The sequence below is a fragment of the Dasypus novemcinctus genome, chromosome 10, assembly GCF_030445035.2.
Source record: "Dasypus novemcinctus isolate mDasNov1 chromosome 10, mDasNov1.1.hap2, whole genome shotgun sequence".
NCBI classification, from domain to species: Eukaryota; Metazoa; Chordata; class Mammalia; order Cingulata; family Dasypodidae; genus Dasypus; species Dasypus novemcinctus.
Genome location: NC_080682.1, coordinates 4,084,019 through 4,104,348, shown reverse-complemented (window position 1 = coordinate 4,104,348; position 20,330 = coordinate 4,084,019). Strand labels below are relative to the sequence as shown.

General features: G+C 53.7%; 1 protein-coding gene across 3 annotated transcripts in view; it reads right to left on the bottom strand.

Moving 5' to 3' along the window:
• SHANK2 (SH3 and multiple ankyrin repeat domains 2) overlaps positions 1-20,330 on the bottom strand; it is a 619,022-nt gene that overhangs the window by 361,874 nt on the left and 236,818 nt on the right. For 2 of the 3 annotated variants that reach the window (XM_071217914.1, XM_071217913.1), the window contains 2 exons: positions 20,261-20,327; positions 19,716-19,880 (listed from right to left, as the gene is read on the bottom strand). In XM_071217914.1, the coding sequence (XP_071074015.1) occupies positions 19,716-19,880; positions 20,261-20,327 (232 nt within the window). The remainder of the gene's footprint in view (positions 1-19,715; positions 19,881-20,260; positions 20,328-20,330) is intronic. The other variant, XM_058304998.2, reaches the window with a different exon arrangement.

The following is a 20,330-nucleotide window of genomic DNA, read 5'->3' as shown; positions in this document are numbered from 1 at the left end:
TTTTCGAGGCCACTCCCACTCCAGCAACATGTGATGCCCTGGCACTGTGATTCCCTCTTAGCCATTGGAAACTCCTGACCCAGGCCCTGGACAATTCCAGAAGGAGCTCAGTCCCTTTCCTACTGGCTCTTGGTGCAAGTAGGGGGTTGTTGGTCTGGACTGTTTCCAAACTGGGGAAACCCAGAACCCAGTGGAACTCCAACAACTGGATCACAAAAACGGCCCCAGGGTGAGTGGGCGAATATCACAGCCTGCCTACGGCAGAGTGGGGTCTGCTCTCTTCCTCGATAGTTCTACTTCTGTTCTGGGCACAAAATTAATATTGAGAATAATGAAAGCAGGGACATCCAATGTTCTTAACTTTTTCCCTCTCTGAAACACAACTACACCTAATTTGTCGACAGCTTGTGAAAACTCAGCAAAAAGGCAGAAAAGGCTTGAACTCCAACCTCACACCAATGAGCAGTTGTGGGGTCTTGGTTAAGTCACTCAACCTTTCTGAGCCCACGTTTCTATTGAACCCACCTGCCCTTCTTGTGGCACTTTCTTTGGCATAATACCATTCCCCTGTGCTGCTGGCACAGAACTGGGTGTGGGCACACTGAACACCTCTGGCACTGCAATCAGTTTTGGGGGTAGGCAGAAGCCATCCCACCAGTGGAATCCTGACACCCTGGCTTAGCTGACAAGGGCCAATGGGCTCTCTCTCTATGTGAAGCCAACCAGGGTCATGTCAATTCAGAAATGGAGAGACCAGTGCTTGTGGGAAATGGTCACTGAGGAGCAAGGTGGATCTTTCTCTCATGGACTAGTAAACTAACTGGTCTGAACCATCACATGCTTACTCAACAAATATTTATTGGAAACCTACTATGCATCAGGCACCATCTTGGTTGTGGTGTGCTGGTGAATAGAGTGGAGAGAACCCTGTGCTTGTGGGACTGAGAATTTAGTGGAGGAAGCAGAAAACCAACAACACTAATTAACCACAACAGCCCAACCAACAACATTCAACCAACAAGAACATGTCAACGAACAGCCCAACACACAACAGCCCAATGAACAACAGCCCAATCAACATTCTAACCAAAAAACAGCCCAACCAACAAGAACATTCCAACCAATAGCCCAATGCACAACATTCCAACCAAGTCCAACAAGCAGCCCAACCCACAGTCTAATGAACAATAGCCCAACCAACAACATCCCAGTCAAGAGCCCAACCAGCAATGATCCAACTAATAACAACAGCCCAACCACCACCACCAACCCAACCAACAACAGCCCAACCGGTATGAGCATGACTCAGCAGGCATTGGGGATGGGGGCACCTTACCCCAGGCACAGAAGAAGCGACATTGGCCTGGATGTAACTGCACTCATCCTCCATCTCAACTGACAAACAAAGCAGGCTATTTAGCCAAGTTTCAGAAGCCAGTGAAAGTGCAGCTGCCCCACTTAGCTGGAATGCAGACAGGGAACTGGGGCTAGGTAGCTGGATGACCGAATTGTTTCAAAGGTTGGATTCTGGAAAGGACTTTGGCAGTGTCTAGATCCCAACAGTGGGCCATGCCCCTGGATATGACCCCAACTTGCCCTTCAAACTGAACAGAGAGGAATCAGGGCAGGGATAAAGGGCATCATATTTAAGCTCCCAGTTCCCAACATGTTTCCTGGAAAAATTTACCATACTTATAGGACAGGGCTGATGCTCAGGAAAAGATGAGAAGCTGCATGCCAACACAGGAGGACTGGGTACCTCCCATGGGCTAGGGGGTTTGACTGACCCTAACCGAATGAATGAATCATTTCAACTGTCCTAAGACGCCACCATTCTTGCCTGTGCCAGTGGCATCAGGTGATCTTCAATGGGAAGAAGGAGGAAAGTAAGTGGGTCTAATTTTTTCCTTTTTCTTTTTTAAATTAGAGACATTGTAGGTTTAAAGAAAAGTCATGTAGAAACCCAGAGTTCCCATATGCCCTCCCACACATACCATTTAACCTGCTACTAACATTTTGCATTAGGGTTGTACCTTTGCCATAAGTGATGAAACAATATTATTAGTCCATAATTTCTATTATGGGCTCTTTGTGTTGTACACCCTGATTATTATGTTTATTCTAACAACATATATATACAAACCTAAAATACCCCCTTTTAACCACATTCAAATATATAATTCGGTGGAGTTAATCACACTCACAATGTTGTGCTATCATCACCACCACCCAACACCAAAACTTTTCCATCACCCCAAAAAGAAACTCTGCACCAAAAGTAAAACTAATTCTCTACCCTCATCCTGAACCTCAGTAACCTGTAGTTTTTACTGATTCTATGAATGTGTTCACGCAAATTATTTATTATCAGTGAGATCATACAATATTCGCCCTTTTGTGTCTATCTTATTTCACTCAATATGATGTCTACAAGGTTCATGCAGTTATTGCATGGACCAGAACGTCATTCTTTTTTATGGCTGAATAATATTCCTTTGTATGTATAAACCACATTTCTAATCTATTCTTCAGCTGATGGACACTTGGGTTGCTTCCATATTTTGGCAATTGTGAATAATGCCACTATGAACATGGGTGTGCAAATATCTCTCTGAGTCCTTGCTTTCAGTTTTTGGGGGGTACATACCTAAAAATAGGATTGCAAGGTTATGTGGCAATTCTATTCTTTACTTTTTAAGGAACTGCCAAACCGTTTTCTACAGCAGCTGCACCATTTTATATTCGCAACAATGAATGAGTATTTCTATTTCTCTGCATCCTCTCCAACATTTAAAAAAAAATAGTAGCCATTCTAGTAGATGTGAAATTGTATATCATTGTGGTTTTTACTTGCAATTCCATAATGGCAAATGATGTTGAGCATCTTTTCATTCTTATTGGCCATCTTTGGAAAAATATCTATTCAAGTTTTTTGTCTATTTTTAAATTGGACTGTTGGTTTCTTTTGGTTCCTGAGTTGTGGGATTTCTCTATATATTCTGGATATTAAACCCTTATCAAATATGTGGTTTCCAAATATCTTCTCCCATTCTGTAAGTTGTCTTTTTACTTCATGATAAAATCCTTTGATGCACAAAAGTTTTTACTTTTGATAGTCCCATTTATCAATTTTTTTTTCTTTTGATCCTTCGACTTGGGTGGTAAAGTCTAAGAAATCATTGTCTAATATAAGGTCCTCAAGTTTTCCTTGGGAGTTTTCTTGGGGAGTCCAAAGTTTTCTTCTAGGAGTTTTATATTTAGGTTGTTATTATTTAGGTCTTTGGTTCATTTTGAATTAATTTTTGTATATGGTGTGAGGTAGGGTCTACCTTCATTTGCTTGCATATGGATATCCAATTTTTCCCAGCACCATTTGTTAAAAAGACTATTCTTTCCCCATTGAGTAGACTGGGCAGCCTTGCCAAAACTCAATTGGCCATAGATGTAAGGGTTTATTTCTGAATTATAATCCAGATTCCATTGTTTTATTTGTCTGTCCTTGTGCTGGTACCATGCTTTTTTTTTTTCTTTCTTTTTTCTTTTTTCCTTTATTTGCATTTTTTTCAAGGTGCAAAAGGCTTTTATTTCATTTTTTTTACACGTTTTAAACTAAAGTTAATAGATCACAAAGAACGTTACATTAAAAAAACGTAAAAAAAAGTAAGAGGTTCCCATATTACCCCATTCCTCCCCCATCATTTTTGTAAACTGTATCTTTCTGAAGATATATACATCACACAAAAAAGTTACATTAAAAAATATAAGATGTTACCATATAGCCCCCATCCCCTGACCCTACTCCTCCCAAACCAACAACCTCCCCCATCACTGTGGCACACTCATCGCACTCGGTGAACACATTTTGGAGCACTGCTGCACCACATAGATAATAGTTTATCCTGTAGTTCACACTCTCCCCCAGTACATTTAGTGGGTTATGGCAGGGTATATAAAGTCCAGCATCTGTCCCTGCAATATCATTTAGGACAACTCAAAGTCCCGAAAATGCCTCCACATCATATCTCTTCTTCCCTCTCCCTGCCCTCAGCAACTACTGGGCCCACTTTCTCCACCTTGATGCTAAAATTTCTTCTATTACTCATCACAATAGTTTTATAGTAGAATATCAGTAAGTCCACTCTAGTCCATATATATTTTTTTAAAGATTTATTTATTTTACTTTATTTCTCCCCACCTCCCCCCACCAGTTGTCCGTTCTCTGTGTCTATTTGCTGCATGTTCTTCTTTGTCCACTTCTGTTATTGTCAGCGGCATGGGAATCTGTGTTTCTTTTTGTTGCGTCATCTTGTTATGTCAGCTCTCTGTATGGCGCCATTCTTGGGCAGGCTGCACTTTCTTTCACACTGGGTGGCTCTCCTTACAGGGTGCACTCTTTGCGCGTGGGGCTCCCCTACGCGGGGGACACCCCTGCGTGGCAGGGCACTCCTTGCGCGCATCAGCAGTGCGCATGGGCCAGCTCCACACGGTAAAGGAGGCCTGGGGTTTGAACCGCAGACCTCCCAATGTGGTAGATGGACGCCCTAACCACTGGGCCAAGTCCACTTCCCTCTAGTCCATATTTTATTCCTGCATTCTGTGGACCCTGGGATGATGATATTTACCATGCTGTTTTGATTGCTATAACTTTGAACTAAATTTCAAAATTGAGAAGTGTGAGTTCTCCAGTTGCATTCTTTTTTCAGGACAGTTTTGGCTATTTTGGGCCCCTTACCATTCCATATAAACTGGTTGATTGGCTTTTTAATTGGGATTGCATTGAATCTATAAATTGCTTTGGGTAGAACTGACATCTTGCCAATATTTAGTCTTCTATTCCATGAACACAGAATGCCCTTCATTTATTTTTGACTTCTTTGATTTCTTTTAGCAATGTTCTGTAATTTTCCACGTACACGTCCTTTTCATTCCCAGTTACATTTATTCATAGATATTTGAGTCTTCTGGATTATCTGCTATTTTAAGTGGATTTTTTCCCTCGAGTTTCTCTTGAGATTGTTCAGCTCTAGAGTATAGAAACACTACTGATTTCTGCATATTATCTTTTACCCTGAAACTCTGCTGAATTCACTTATTAGTTCTGGTAGTTTGCTGAGGGTTTTTCAGGATTTTCAACGTATAGGGGCATGTCGTTGGCAAATAGGGCACGTTTTACTTCTTACTTTCTAATTTGGATGCCTTTTATTTCTTTCTCTTGCCTTCGCCAATTGCTCTGGCTAGAACTTCCAGCACAATGTTGGGTAACATGTAACAGTGGGTGTCCCTTGCCTCGCTCCTCATCTTAGAGGGAAGCTTTCAGTCTTTCACTATGGAGTATGCTGTTAGCTGTGAGTTTTCCATACATGCCCTTTATCATGTTGGGAAATTTCCTTCTGTTCTTTATTTTATGTATTTTTTTATCAAGAAGGGTACTGGATTTTTTCAAATGCCTGTTCTGAGTCAGTTGAGATAATCATGTGTTTTTTTCCTTTATTCCATTAACGTGGTGTATTACATTAATTGATTTTCTTATGTTGAACCACCCTTGCACACCTAGGATAAATCCCACTTAATCATTCTTTTAATATGCTGTTGGATTCGGTTGGCTATTATTTTGTTGAAGAGTTTTGCAGCTATATTCATAAAGGTGTGTTGAGATCTTCTATTTCCTCTTGAATTGGTGTAGGAGTTCGTGCATTTCTATGAATTTGTCCATTTTTTCTAGGTTATCTAGTTTGCTAGCACACTGTTCATGGAATCCTCTTATAGTCCTTTTTATTTGTGTGGTAAATAGTAATATCCCTCTTTTCATTTCTGGTTTTAGTCATTTGTATTCTTTCTCCTTTTACTTTGTCAGTCTAACTAAAGATTTGTTGATTTTATTGATCTTTTCAAAGAACACATTTTTGGTTTTGTTGATTTCCTCCCTTAGAGTTTTTCCTTTTTATCCTTTGTTTCATTCTTCTCCATTCTAATCTTTATTTCCTTACTTATGGGGAAGTAAGGTTTAGTTTGCTTTTCTTCTTTTATATCCTCCAATTGTGAGGTTAAATTTCTGATCTGAGATCGTCTTCTTTTTTCTTTTTTCTTTTTTATTTATTTTTTTATTAAAATTATTTATTTTTACAAATTACATTAAAAAAATACGAGGTCCCAATCAACCCCACCGCCCCCACCCCCCACTCCCCCCACAGCAACACTCTCTCCCATCATCGTGAGACATCCATTGCACCCAGTAAGTACATCTCTGAACATCACTGCACCCCGTAGTCAATGGTCCACATCATAGCCCACACTCTCCTCCGTTCCATCCAGTGGGCCCTGGGGGGATCTACAATGTCCTGTAATTGTCTGTGAAGCCCCACCCAGGACAACTCCACGTCCCGAAAACGCCTCCACATCTCATCTCTTCCTCCCGTTCCCCACACCCAGCAGCCACCATGGCTACCGTTCCCACACCCATTCCACATTTTCTCTGTGGACATTGGATTGGTTGTGTCCATTGCACATCTATGGCAAGTGGGGGCTTAGATTCCACATGGACACTGGATGCACTCCTCCTGCTTTCAGTTGTAGGCACTCTAGGCTCCATGGTGTGGTGGTTGACCTTCTTCAATTCCATGTTAGCTGAGTGGGGTCAGTCCAATAAATCAGAGTGTAGGAGCTGAAGTCTGTTGAGGCTCTGGGCCTGGGTGTCTTATTATCAGTCCAGAGATTCAAATCCCCTAAATATATCTTAAACCAAATGTAAGCATTTGGAGCTATAAATTTCCTGCTCAGCACTGCTTTTGATATACCCCATAAGTTTTGGTATGTTGGGTGTTCAATTGTCATTCACCTCAAAGTATTTCCTAATTTTCCTTGTGTTTTCTTCTTTGACCCACTGGTTGTTTGAGTGTGTTTTCTAATTTCCAAGAATTTGTGAATTTTTCAGTTCTTTCTGTTAATGATTATAACCAGAGAAGATACATTGTATGACTTCAATATTTTTGAATTTACCAAGACTTGTTTGTGACCCAAAATACAGTCTTTCCTGGAGAAGGACCCACGTGTGCTACAGAAGAACGTGTGTCCTGCTGCTGTGGGTAAAGGGATCTACTGCGTCTGTTAGGTCTAGCTGGTTTGGTTGGTCTAGAGCAGCGCTCAGATCTTCCATTTTCCTCTTGCTTTCCTGCCGAGGTGTTCAGCCTCTGCTGATGGTTGACTTCCACGAGTCTGCTGGAAGAGGTGGCCTTCTTTGCTCTATCCGAGGTTTACCGGGGGCTACTCTGGGACTGGACGTGGGCCCCCTTTCCACAGGTGCCCACAAGCTTTGTCCAGGAGTGAGGTCCCCACTGCCCTCATCATCTTCAGCAGAACCCCCTGGTCCTCCACTCACGTGATGTATCCTTCTTTCCGTTTCAGCTCCAGCTGTGCATTTCTGAGATCCCATCACCCTCCCGAGGGTCTGGCATTAGGGAAGGAAATGCCTTTCCCTGGAGTCACCCCTTTCTTGGTGGCCTCCTTGGTCAGGGCAGCCCCTGGGGCCGATGCCTCCAGGTAGGCTTGTCCAGGTGTGCACTGTGTACCTGGCCCAGGCCAGCTGAGAACACGAGGCCCATCGCCTCAGCAGCAGGACTGGATGATTTAGCTCTTCTCCTCTTTTTCTGACAACTGCTTCCGCTTCATTCGCTCCTCAATTTGTCCCTCCGGCTTGGCTAAAACCAGCACCACTTACGTGCACACATGTATAAATTCCTCTTTCCCTGACAAAAGCCTCCTGAAAGTCTTTCCACTTATGCTTATTAGAAACGAGAATAGAAACCTTTTCTGCCTTCAGTTTAATTCTACCCCACATATTCTTCCAGTCCCTCAGCCCTTTTCATGAGGCTCAAACACTTGAAATGCTGTGAAGGGCTTCAAGAAAGAACTTTTAGGTTTCCTCGTTTGAACTTAGACTAAGCCCTGATCAAAAGAGCATCCGAGGAGGCGGACTCGGCCCAGTGGTTAGGGCGTCTGCCTACCACATCGGAGGTCTGTGGTTCAAACCCCGGGCCTCCTTGACCCGTGTGGAGCTGGCCCACATGCAGTGCTGATGCGCGCAAGGAGTGCCCTGCCACGCAAGGGTATCCCCTGCGTAGGGGAGCCCCACGCGCAAGGCGTGCGCCCCACAGGGAGGGCCGCCCAGCGCGAAACAGGGTGCAGCCTGCCCAGGAATGGCGCCACACACACGGAGAGCTGACACAACAAGATGATGCAACAAAAAGAAACACAGATTGCCATGCTGCTGACAACAACAGAAGCGGACAAAGACGACGCAGCAAATAGACACAGAGAACAGACAACTGGGGCGGGGCGGGGCGAGGGGGAAGGGGAGAGAAATAATAAATCTTTTTTAAAAAAAAAGAGCATCCGCAAATGGGGACCGAGAGACGAGATGACCGACACGGCTGCTGGGCCCTAAGACGTCTGCGACCGGCCCGCGATCCGTGGAAAAGCCCGGACGGAACCCAGCTCTCCTTGTCCTGTGCCCAGTCCCTCGCCTCGGCTCCGCCACCCAGCTGCCTCTGCGCGTTCCTGAAAGCGAAGATTGCCGCAGCTCTTTCCCAGCCTCAGCGTGCCTGCTGCAGCTGCTTCTATGCAAGTCTGGAAGTCCCTGGGTCCAGGTCCTTTCCCCAAAGGCCAGGCGGGGCTCTAAGAGGCTCGCCAAGGGTGAACGGTCCCCTCGGCAGTCCTGCCTGTGGCCCTGCAGTCAGTCGCTTCCGGACCTCACGAGTTGGGGACATCAGACAGAAGGGTCATGGGTCGAGCCCAGTGAACCTCAGCCATTTCTCCTGAAAGGCAAAGGAACTTTCTGGCTTTTGAGGGACAGGCAGATATTTGCAAAACCGCCGACCCCATGTTTCACAGCCCTGGCATTTCATCTGTTCTCGGCTTCATCTGATGATTATTTGCTGAGTGGCTCTCTCCTGCGCAAAGTCCAGGAGTTGGGAGGGGGGACAGGGAACGGTCCATACACTGGCCCCAGCTTGCCACGAGGCCCAGCAGAGGAGCTGTGCACCTCTGTCAGGGCTGGGGGGTGGCTGTGGGCTGCTCGGGGAGGGCAGAGGGCAATGGAAGCTTCTGGAAATATCCCACTGGCCTCCAAAGAAAGGGGGGGTTGAACAATGGGGAGACAGAGATGCTGCTACGAGAAAAGGGTGCAGCTTCAGCACCAGCCCAGCAGGTGGGCAGGGAGGCGCAGCCGTGTCTGAGCTGCGTGGAAGGGGCTGGAAACAGAGGAGTCTGGACGAGAAGAAGCCCATTGGAACAGAGGGGCTTCCGAGACCTCCACCCAAGCCTCTCAGACGCCACTGCTGGCGCTGCGTGAGCGCAGCGGGTAATTCCAACCCAGGTCTTGTTCCATCATCACCCCCACCCCGAGGGGGCCGTCCAAGCTGCAGCACAAAGGCCTGGGGGCTGTGGGGGGTCACGGTGCCCGGGGCCACCGAGATGGAATAATGTCACGGAGCTCCTGGCCCATCTGAACCGCAGGTTTTCATCCCCAAAACGAAGGGGACGCCCAGATGGGGGTCCCGGCTGCTTCCTCATTACGCAGCAATCCTGCTAAGAATGCAGCTGCCTGGGCCACCTACCCCTGGCACAGCCCCTCCAAGGGGGGCGGCCTAGAGGTCCGATGTGCCAACCCAGCCGAGCCACCAGTCGCGGAGCACTGGGCAAGGGGAGGGGCCTATGGCAATTCCCTGACTCCACATGCTGGGCCTCGGTTTCCCCGGTGTCGCCAACCATTGCTCTAAAAAGGTAAGCCCTTCTGAAAACACCGTGAGATTATTTCTGCAGTTTTGACATGAAGACTTGGAGACAGAGCTTACCATGGTGGCTGATCTCCAGGGAGCCCGGATTGCTTTTTCCATAGATCCCTGTGTTATTAGTCACCGAAGGGGCGCCGATGCCAAATACCAGAAGGTGGCTGGTTCTTATAAAGGGTATTTATTTGGGGTAGGGGCTTACAGATACCAGGCCCTAAAGCATAAGTTACTTCCCTCACCTAAGCCTATTTGGAGCAAGGTGGCTGCCGACTTCTGCCTGTGTTCAGGCTTCCTGGGTTCCTCCCTTCCAGGGTCTTGCTTCTCTCTGGGCTCAGGGTTCCTCTCTTCCGGGGCTGGCTTCTCTTTCCTCTCTGAGCTTACTTCCCGGGGCTCCAGCTTAAGGTTTTATCAAACTCCAACATCAAAACCCCTCAACTCTGCTCTCTGCCATGCCTTTTATCTGTGTCCCCACCCACCAAGCGTGGGGACTCAACACCCAAATCATAACTCAGTCATGCCCAGGTACAGATCAGATTACAAGCACAATCCAACATTTTTTTGGAATTCATCAATGATACCAAACTGCTACAGCCTCGCTCCCCAGAGGCAGGAATGAAAGGGACAGGCGAGGGCCGAGCTAGAACGTCAGGCCTCCTTGCAGCAATGCGAGGCCCTGTGTCCACTATAAAAGCTGGCTTAATTCACCTGCACCAAGGGCTCCATTTTAAAGAGAAGCTAAAGGACCCAACTGGGGCAATGGACCTCATTCATCACTCGCGCTCCACACCTAGAAGCAAGGAGCACACGTGCCTTGGAGCTGCAGGGAAACTGGTCTTCCTTGACAAGGCGGCCAAGGAAAGAGACCATGGGGACACGGCCGAGGGCACCCCTTCCTGGATGTCCTGGCCACCACTGCAGGCTCTAAGTCGTGGGCCAGTGACCTGGTCATCCACGGGAGGCAGGCCGTGGGAGGCAGCTGGGGGCTGCTGGGTCGGTCTGTGCCCGAGACAGGTTTTGGCCAGGCGGGGGCATAACCGAAAAGCTGCTCATGACAAGAGCCAGGTGCTGAGTGCACGGAGTGAGTGGGTGGGGGGGCATCGTCAGAGGTTAAGAGACCGTGGTGCAAACCCAGCCCCCCAGTGTCCAGCTGAGGGCCTTGACCAGTCCCCCAGCTCTAGATGTCTCGCTCTTCAGATGCGTAAAACAGGGACAGTGACAGCACTGGACTAGCAGGGCCGCTGCTGGGATGGTCTAGAAAGTACTGTGTGTGGCCCTGGCACTCAGCAGCCTGTGGAACATAAAAGCCTGCTGTTAAAAGCAAGACGACCTGTGCCGCCTCCTCCAGGAAGCCGCCCTGACTCCACTCCGCACTCGGATGTGGTGCTGCCCTAGACCCCAACGTCAGTCCCCACTGCCTGTCACAGGCACAAATGCTGGGCTGGGGTGACGGCCGCAAGCTCAGAACCCGCCAAGCCCCCGGAGCCTGGCCTGCTCCCCGAGGGAGCAGCAAGGTCTCAGAGGGCCACGAAGGGGTGGAAAGAGGGCACGGGCAGGGCCAAGAGAACAGAGGGGGGGAGGAGGGAGGCTGGCAGCCCACCCGGAGTGGCACAAGCCCCCCTGGCGGTGCCCGTGGTGTGGGCAGCAGGGCAGTGGTGAAGCTGGAGGCAGCTGCAGGGGGGCCCCAGGGCGAGGGAAGGCGGGGGAGAGGGTGAGGGCGATGGAGCTGGTGCCAAGCCCACACGACACGGCGAGCTTGGGGGTCTGGGGGGCCGCGGGTAAGAGGAGGGTGGGTGAGGCCAGCCCTGCGGGAGGGCACTGCTCAGAGGGACCCCGGTCTTCACCCACTGCCCGGGGCACGTGAGACCGCACCTTGACCTTGGGGTCAAAGTGAGCTCCAGGTGGGAACTCCAGGATCCTGGGGGGTGAGGGTGCAGCCCTGCCGAGGGGGCGGGGTGGCGGGCCGGGGCGAGCGTGGAGGGTGCCACGGGCACAGACCAGGGGGCTTTCCACCAGCCGGGGGGGCCTGCGCTGTCACAGTCACTGGGGGGGCTGGCGTGCTCGCCACACGTGGTGGGCAGTGGCCAGACCGGCCAGTGTCCAGCAGGACGGGGCAGACCGGGGGAAACCCAAGGGCCCACCGGACGCGCAGGTAGGGCCCGCTCCTCTGAGCCCGCCGCCCACTCTGGCTTCCTTACGAACAGCCCAATTGCCGCACAGGTTTGACAGGCACGGCGTTTTCCAAAAATGCAATTACCATGTGAATGAAACAACGAGCATGCTCACTTGGTCCAGAACTTGACCACGGGCTGCTCGCCATTGCCCAAAACCCCAGGGCCACCCGCCGGCTGGCCCCCTGGGGCTCCTGGCTGCGGGGAAGGCCTGGAATCTGGGGGGTTTTGCACAGAGGGACCGGGCCCCCAGAGGTCCAGCAGTGCAGCCACGCCCTCCCAGGGGCGCCTCCTCTCGCTGTCACATCCTGTTCAGGACAGTTAGGACACAGTGCTGAAGTCTAAAACTGATGGGTGGACGTTGGTCCGTGTCCTTGATGGGTTTCAGCTGAGGTTGGTAAAGGCAGGCTGCACGGAATCGGTTATCAAGGGCGCCGTGGGCCTGCTGTGGGGGGGGAGCCACGGGACGGGCGCCCGCGTAATCACAGAAGTGGGCAGACAATGGTGGTGAGGGTCCCGGTGGAAGGCAGGTCTCCCAAGCTCTTGCCCTTCCTCGGGGGATGGAGTGAGCCCCAAACGTCCAGGGCTGGGACGCAAAAGGTTCCAGCCTGGGGTGGGCGGGAGCAGACGCCTGTGTGCCCGGCTGGAGGTCTGCCGCACACCCCTCACGGGCCACGGCTCCCAGGGCCATGCCTGTGTTGCACGGGCGCCAGCGCTGCCAGGGGCACCCCCAGGAGAAGGGGCCCGCCCAGGCCCTCCCTCGAGCAGCGTTCCATCTGGCGGAAGACCAGAGAAGGCCACGTGGCAAACCTGAGCCAGGGACGCGCCTGCTCGGGTGGCCCGGGGGGCGTGGACAGGGCTGGCACGGCATGAGCCACGGGGACCGAACGTGGCGGCGCAGGCAAAGCACGTGGAAAGACACACACAAGAGCGGCTCGAGGCAGCCACATTGCAGCTGCTCCACGGCGGCACAAGGGCGACAAGAGCCCTCGGTGGGGGGGAGGTGTACACAGGACCAAAGAGTGACAGGGGTCCATGAAACAGCCAAACGTAGGAGCAGCCTCTGAACACAGCACCGTGGCCCCTCTGCAGAGGTCCCTGTGTGCCTTTCTGGCACGACGATTATCTTTATGATTCGGGAATAAAACTTCTAGACTGATCTAGAAAATAGGCGGGGGATAGTTTTAAAAACAAAAACTAGAACCACAGAGGCAAGCACGTGGCCAAAGCCTTCAGCACACGCGGACGAGCGCGGCGACCCCAGTGCAGGGGCGGAGCTGCCGGCGCACACGCGTGGAGCCCTGCACGCATCGACCGCGGCAGCACACGCCTAGCCAGCTCCGGCGTGGCGAGACCTGGTAACCGGCCGTGGGGTCCCAGCGAGGTGGTTTCTCCCACTTAGGGCCATGCGCCTCTGGAGGGTGAGAACCTCTCAGCACCTTGGATCGAAAAAGTCCTATGGGATTCCAGCCTGGTTGTTACTGGGGGAAACGCGGTGCCATTGCCTCGCGAAGGCTCGTTTTTAAAGCTCTATCAAGGGGGGCTAGACGGTGGTGACCCCTTCGGTCCAACCTAAGGGAATGAAATAGGGTGGAACTTTGGGTTTCCCCGGGGAGGTCTAGCTCCTCGGCGACCTCAAAGGACGCCGCGTTTATTTAGGGCCATCGTCCAGACTCCGCTTTACAGCCCCCAAATGCCAGGAACACAGAATACGCCTTTAAAATCAGATCTAGTTTATTTCACAGCAGGCGGGATCTGCCAGACAGGTATATTTTTAAAGAACCCTCTCTCAACGTCGGCACGGGTTTTTACACTCACACGCACACACACCCCCCCCAAAATATTACACGGAGAAATCTGTTTGAAATCACCACCCTCTCTCCATCATCTATACATCTCAAAAGCATAATTACACAGGCACTCTCTCTTGAAACCTAGCAACAGTATCCAAGCACTCGAGTCGGCTAATCAGACACCCAGACTCACACATCGGCTCAATGTGCTTCCTTCAGAAAAAACAAAAACCTCTTGCTCCTCTCTCCACAGCTGCGAAGGACAAGATGTACAAAAACAAACCTTGTTCGGTGGAGGAAGAACAACCCATGTCATTTAATCCATCTGAAGCGCATCTCCCCACAAAGCCGGGCAAAAACAAAAATAACAAAGACTGCCAGAAAGAGCTAGCCCCGGCCAGAGCGGATCAGCTGGCGCCGTGCTGCGCGCCCGCACGGCGGCTTCGGAGGCGCGTTCTCCGGCTCTCCCGCAGCCCTGCTTTCGGGGAGCTCCATCCTGGAGAAGCCATCGCAGACGCTCTATGGCAGCAGCTTTTCCGAGCGCCTGTGCTCATTGACTCAGGCACAGCCGAGCTGGAGGGGAGTGACGGCGGGATTCACGGCTGCTTTTCACCCGTTAGCAAATAAAACAACCCAACGGCTCTCACGTTTAATATTTTAAAGAGGACGGGGGTGACAAGCAAGGCACAGAATCGATTAGCAGCAGCAAGACGTGCCACCAGGATGGGGAGAACAGAGTGTTTCACGACAAGATGTCATTTCTCTTTTAAAGAGATAGCTGGAGCCCCTTGGCATTCCAGTGCTGCTGCCAGGTCCCGCTGTTTGCCCATCACCCCCGGGGGGCCACACGCCGGTGGGTTCCCCCCCCCAGATCCACAGCCTGGCGCCCCAAGCCTGTCCTCAGCAAGCTGAGTTCCTGGCAGGACACACCCGGGGCTGGGAAACAAAGGACCCGTTCACTCTGCAGTGGAGGGTATGTCATTTTTTAGGGGACTTTCATTTTTTAGGGGACTTTTTTCTCTTCAGGAAAGGCGTCCCAGTAATTCAGTTTTATGTGGACAGTCAGGACTATTTTTGATATTACAATTTACTGCTGGAAGCATCAAAACCGCCCCCACCCCCTGCTGGAACCCCCTTCATCCTACAGCCAAAGGGGACTCTCACCTCCACTTCCCCTGAGCTCGGCATCTGATGAATAAACGGAATCTGCCAGTGAGCATGGACGGCTCGTCCTGACCCAGGGGTGGGTCCAACGGCCCCGATTTTGGGGTCCACCCCCCACCCCATCCCTCCAGATGTCTCCTTAGCCTTGGTGTAGTTTAGGGTCAGGCCTTGCTGAACTAAGGTAGGAACTCCACGCGGCCCTCTCGACCACCCCGCCCTGACGCTCGAGGCTGCCCACGCTGGCCCACAGCAGGTGGAGAATGAGCTGAGGGTCACACAACACACGCCCCCCACCCGGGAGGCCACAGGGCAAGCAAAGGGGCAGCCCTCACCACGACACGATGGCAGGGTCCCCGCAGGCCACGGAGGGGGCCGGGGTCGGGGGGTAGCGGAGCCGCAGAGGCTGACACTGGGAAGCCCTGGGGCCAGGAGCCTCACGCCTGGCAGAGGAGAACCCTGCCAACCTGTGCTCAGGACGGATGGGAGACCTACTGTGTCAGTGAGCCACAGGGGACTGAGGCAAAGGAGCAGAACGCTGTGGGCTGTTAGAAAGGGGATTTATTTGGGGTGAAGATTACATTCACAAGGCCCTAAAGAGTCCAACGCAAGGTACTGTAAGAGGTACTTCCTCACCCGAACTCTCTTGCCTTGCATTGAATGGCGGCCAACGTCTGCGAGGGTCCAGCCTTCCTCTTCCTCGTCAGGCTCTGAGGTCCCAGCTTCTTCGATCTCAGCTGTCGGCTAAGTCTCCTGTCTCCTGTGGCTCCTTCTTTCTGGGCTCAGCTGCTCTGCGCTCTCCACTAGGTCAGCTGCAGACTCTCAGGCTCTCTCTCTTCCAGGACCTCTGTGTGTCTAACGAGCTGTCTCTCTTCCTCTGTGTTCTTCTCTGTGCATCTACTTCCACGGGAGAGTCTGTTTTATCAGCCACCAAGGGCGTGGGGACCCAATGTTGAGTCTCACTCTAATATGTGGTTGAAATCAAAGTCCTAATCTTAACATAATTTAATCAAAGACATCTCAGATGATTCTAATACAAACCAAGGGTTATCACTCCCAGAGAAACAGACCAATTTATGAACATAATCAGTATCTCTTTTTGGAATTCATTAATAATACTAATATCAAACTGCCACACCCACCTTCTAAACTGAGCTCATGGTGGATGGGAACCCACCTCTAACCTGTGCTCACAACTGATGGGGGGCCCAAGTCTAACGTGTGCTCATGATGGATGGGGGACCCACCTCTAACCTGTGCCACGATGGATGGAACCCACCTTCTAACCTGTGCTCAGGGCCAGGCACTCTGCCCCCGAGACAAGAGCAGCTGGGAACGGCTGGGGTGGGGATGGGTTGCTACAAGGACCCACTGCCCCCAAGTGCTTTCTCCCTAGAGCCTCAATGCGCCCCCGCCCTGCACTCTCCCCAAGGATGTGTGGGAGGGATAAAACATTGCACCCAGCAAACAAATTCCAGCTAGGAGCTCACTTGTCAATAATGACACCCCAGACCGAGAAGCAGGAGGGGCTTTTCCTGGAGAAGCATGGGGTGGGGAAGGCCAGCCCTGGGGCTTGAATGCTCGTTGGCGGAGGGGCTCGGGGCATCTCCAGGGCCTGGTCTGTGCCAGGCAGTGTGGGGGCAGCCGGATGCTGCCATGTAGATGAGCGGTCAGAAAGCCACGGGCATGTCCCAGCTCGTGTTAGGGGAGCCCTGGGGGAACGGGGAAGGGACAGGAGCCCGGGAGGGACCCGGGAAGCCGGAGGGGGGCGGGAATCGGATCCATGAAGGGCTGGAAAGGACCCGAGAACCCCCCTCCTGACCTCCCAAGCCAGACTCCCTGGGCCTTGGCCTCTGCCTGCTACACAAGCTCTCCAGGGGGCACCCCCAAATCTGACTTGCCTGCTGGGCACGGGGAGCCTTGGGGACTCTATGCAGGCCAGCGGGAGGAGAACGGACGCCTGCGCTCTCATGGGGTTCAACAGCGGGAAAACCGAAGGCTGGGGAAGGAGACGAAGAGCAGCCAGAGCTCCTGGGCCCAGGGCACGGGGTGGGCCGAGGGCAGGAAACAGCCGCGTGCTCTTCTCCCATTCAAGGGCGATTTCTTAGCCGCGCACCCGGTCGGAAGGGTCCGAGGGGCCTGTGCCCTTGCAACGTCCCCTCTAAAGCCGGGGTCGCGGGGACACCCCTCCCTGGGGCCTCTGTCTGGCAAACGTTTCCGAATCCGAGCCCAGCAGAGAAGAGTCTCCACGTGGAGGCGGTGGAGCAGGCAGGGCGGCGGGCGGCGGGCGCCTCATGCGTTCGCGGATTGTGTGGTGGGTCGACACGGAGGGGGAAGGCGGTCACCAGAGCAGGGAGCGGCTGCTTTCCTCAGGGGGCTGGGACGTTCGTGCAAGCCCAGAAGGTTCCGGGGGCAGTGCTTGGAGCTGGGGGCGGCCGGAAGGTTCCGGGGCAGTGCTAGGAGCTGGGGGTGGCAGAGCTCAGGCCGGGCCTTCAGGGCCTCCTCCACGACTCCCTCGAGGGGACTCTTTGCCCTGAAAGCCCCCTCACCCCAAAAGCAACAGGGGGCCGCACGCAGCTCCTTCATCGCTGGGGTCTGCTGGACGAGGCCACCGACACTCAAAGCGAGTGAGAAACGCCAAGGCGGACATGGCTCTTTGAAATGTTAAGTCCCAACACGGACGTCCGCGTCTATGGGGCCATGCACCCACCCGGAGGGGGCGGCTCTGGACGGTGGGCCTGGACCCCCTGAGCAAAAGGAAGACAGAGCAGCCGGCCTTGCCTGCCGTGCGCCTGTTGCCTGTGGCCACAAGGGAGCACAGGTGGCCACGCAAGCGGCAGCGCGGGTCAGAACAGAGCGGTTCTGTTACTGCGGCGTTGACACCAGCACTTCCGATCAGTCCATTTACACGCCCGTCAACCCATGGCCCCGAAGACGCCGGGACCCGCGGCATCCACGGCCCCGCCCCGGCTGTCGCTCACTCGGGGGAAAGTCAGAACAGTCGCCCTCCACGCACAGCCGACACCGCGTGCCATCCACAACCACGAGCGCCCCGACGGCTCAGGTGAGCAGGGGTTTTTTTATTTCTGGAGAGGCAGAAGGATCTGCAAGTTTCCTCAACCACCCTTCCCCACGGGGCCTGGGGCAGCCCAGAAGCAGCACCCAGAGGGTGGTGGGCACGCTCCTGGGCGGCCTGGCGTGGCCGTCCACCTGTCTGGTCAGCCGGCTCTGGCCCGACCGCCACCGTGAGGGCGTTCTGTGGGTTTACATCATCAGTCGCCCGACGGCATCTGTGGCATCACAGCCACCGTCAACAGGAGACGGCCTTGAGCGAGGAGCAGCGTCTCGGCCACCGGCCGAAGGCCCCGAAGGGAGGGCTGAGGACCCCGCGGGCAGAGGGGAGAGAGTCCCCCTGGACCTCAGCCGGCGGCGTCTCCTGGGAGTCCACTGACGCTGGCAGCGGAGCTCCCCCCCGAGGCATGCTGGGAATTCAGACCTGCCACCCCCGCCCTCGCGCGCACCCCTTCCTGCGCTCGGCCCCTTTACGGATAAACCCCGTGGGGTGTGTTTCTCTGGCTTCCTACGTCAGGGGGGCATGCCGGCCCTCCCTCTCCGCCGGGGACCCGAGGTGGCTTACGAGGGTGCAGGAGGCAGCGACAGACCTCCGGCCAGACACCACGGACAGCGGCCGCTGGACAAGCGGCGGCAGGTGTCCTCCTCTCTCTACAGGGAAGTTGTTCACGTGGGTCAGAACGGGGCACGGTAATGAGGATGGACCCCCTTAAGGACAAGGTGTGACTGTGATCATCATCGCCGCTGTCATCACCGCCACCTGCTTGGAAAGAGGAGGTCGCCCCGCAGATGGGGCGTGGACGGTGCCTGATAAGTGACGGGACGAGCCACGTGCCTCCCCAACCCGGGTTACGACATCAGCTCCAGGGCTGCAGGGACTTGGCCAGGAGCTGGGTCTTAGCGTCATGGAGGGGGCTGGATGGGGATGAGGCTCTGGGGGGTGGGCCGAGGGCAGGGGTTAGGCACCCCAAGCACCTGGGCTCCATCAGCGGGCTGGGGCCACGAAGTCACGCCTCCCCCTGCGCCATGCAGGCCACGAGGGCGGCACTCAGAACCGACGACGAGGGCCAGGCAGAGCCTGTTACCGTCACGGACCAGCCCGAGAGCCACACGGCCCACGGGCACACCGTGCCCAGGAGCGCCACAGCAGTCCCCGCGACTCGCGGACCTTCCTGCGCTCACACTTGCCCCGATTCTTTGCTTTGTGTCCCTGCTTAGAGCCCCGATTCCCGTCGCAGCAACTGGGGTCTTCAGGCCCTAAGCCAAGCCTCCCCACTGCGCTGCACCCCTGCATCGGGATGGAGAGCGCCGCTGGAGTCTGAGCGCTCAGCTCCTTTTCGAAGTCACTCGTCCATCTCTACGAAGCACTCTAGGAGGGGGCATGCGGCCAGAACGCAGCCCTGCACCCCGGAGCAAGAAGCGATTCGGTTTGCCCTGGCTCACGGGAGGGGCAGCATCGGGCTCGGCATCTGGGAGCCCCCCGGCGTGCGGCACGGGGCGTCCGATGATGCCAGCAAAGCACGCGGCTCCGCATCCGAAGGCAGGCTGGGGACGGGCCAGGCGCGCGTTCAACACGGGGGCGACTCGGCAGCAAAGCACGTGGTTTTGCTCGCCCTCCATTGCCAAGGTGGGGGTGACAGGCACAGAGCAAGGGGAGGCCATCCGGCCACTTCTCAGGCACCCTGGAGCCCGCCTCCCACCATCTTGGTGGGAGGACACCACCTTCGGAAGCTCACCGCTGCTGGTCCAAGGGGGCTGCTCCCCACCGGTCCTCAGTAAGCCGGCAGCTGGAGCCAGGAGGCCGGGGGGCTCTTCCAAGATGCAAGACTGCGCCCAGCCGACAGGGCGACGGGAGAGGGGAGGAGCCCCCGAGACGGTCCTCCGGTTTGGCGCAAGGGGTACTAGAAGGGGGAATGAGCATCAGCGCAACCGTGAGGGCATCGAGCAGAGCCCATGGGACGGGGGAGAGATGCCACTGGCTTTCTCACTCGTCTCATTTATCACCATCTCTTCGTTTAAGAGACACTGTGTAGGGCACGTCTCAACTAGCTGCAAATTAACTTGATTCGCCAGCGGAGCATATTACCTGCTCCGTTTGTGCCTAATTGCTAAGGCTTTCTTTAGCCCCACCCGGCCACAAGTTAAGAAAACTTAGGAACAGAGGGGGGAGAGATGCCGCTGCTACTCTCTGTTAAGTGTGCGGCAAGGGGGCTCCAAACCAGTCTTATCCCGAGTACAGAAAGGCTGGCGAGTCCCGCCACGATTGTTTGGCCCGCCTTACCAACATCTGTCTCCTTGTGGTTCTTGATGTATTCTGCCAGCTCAAAGTTGCCCGCTATGATCGCCACCTG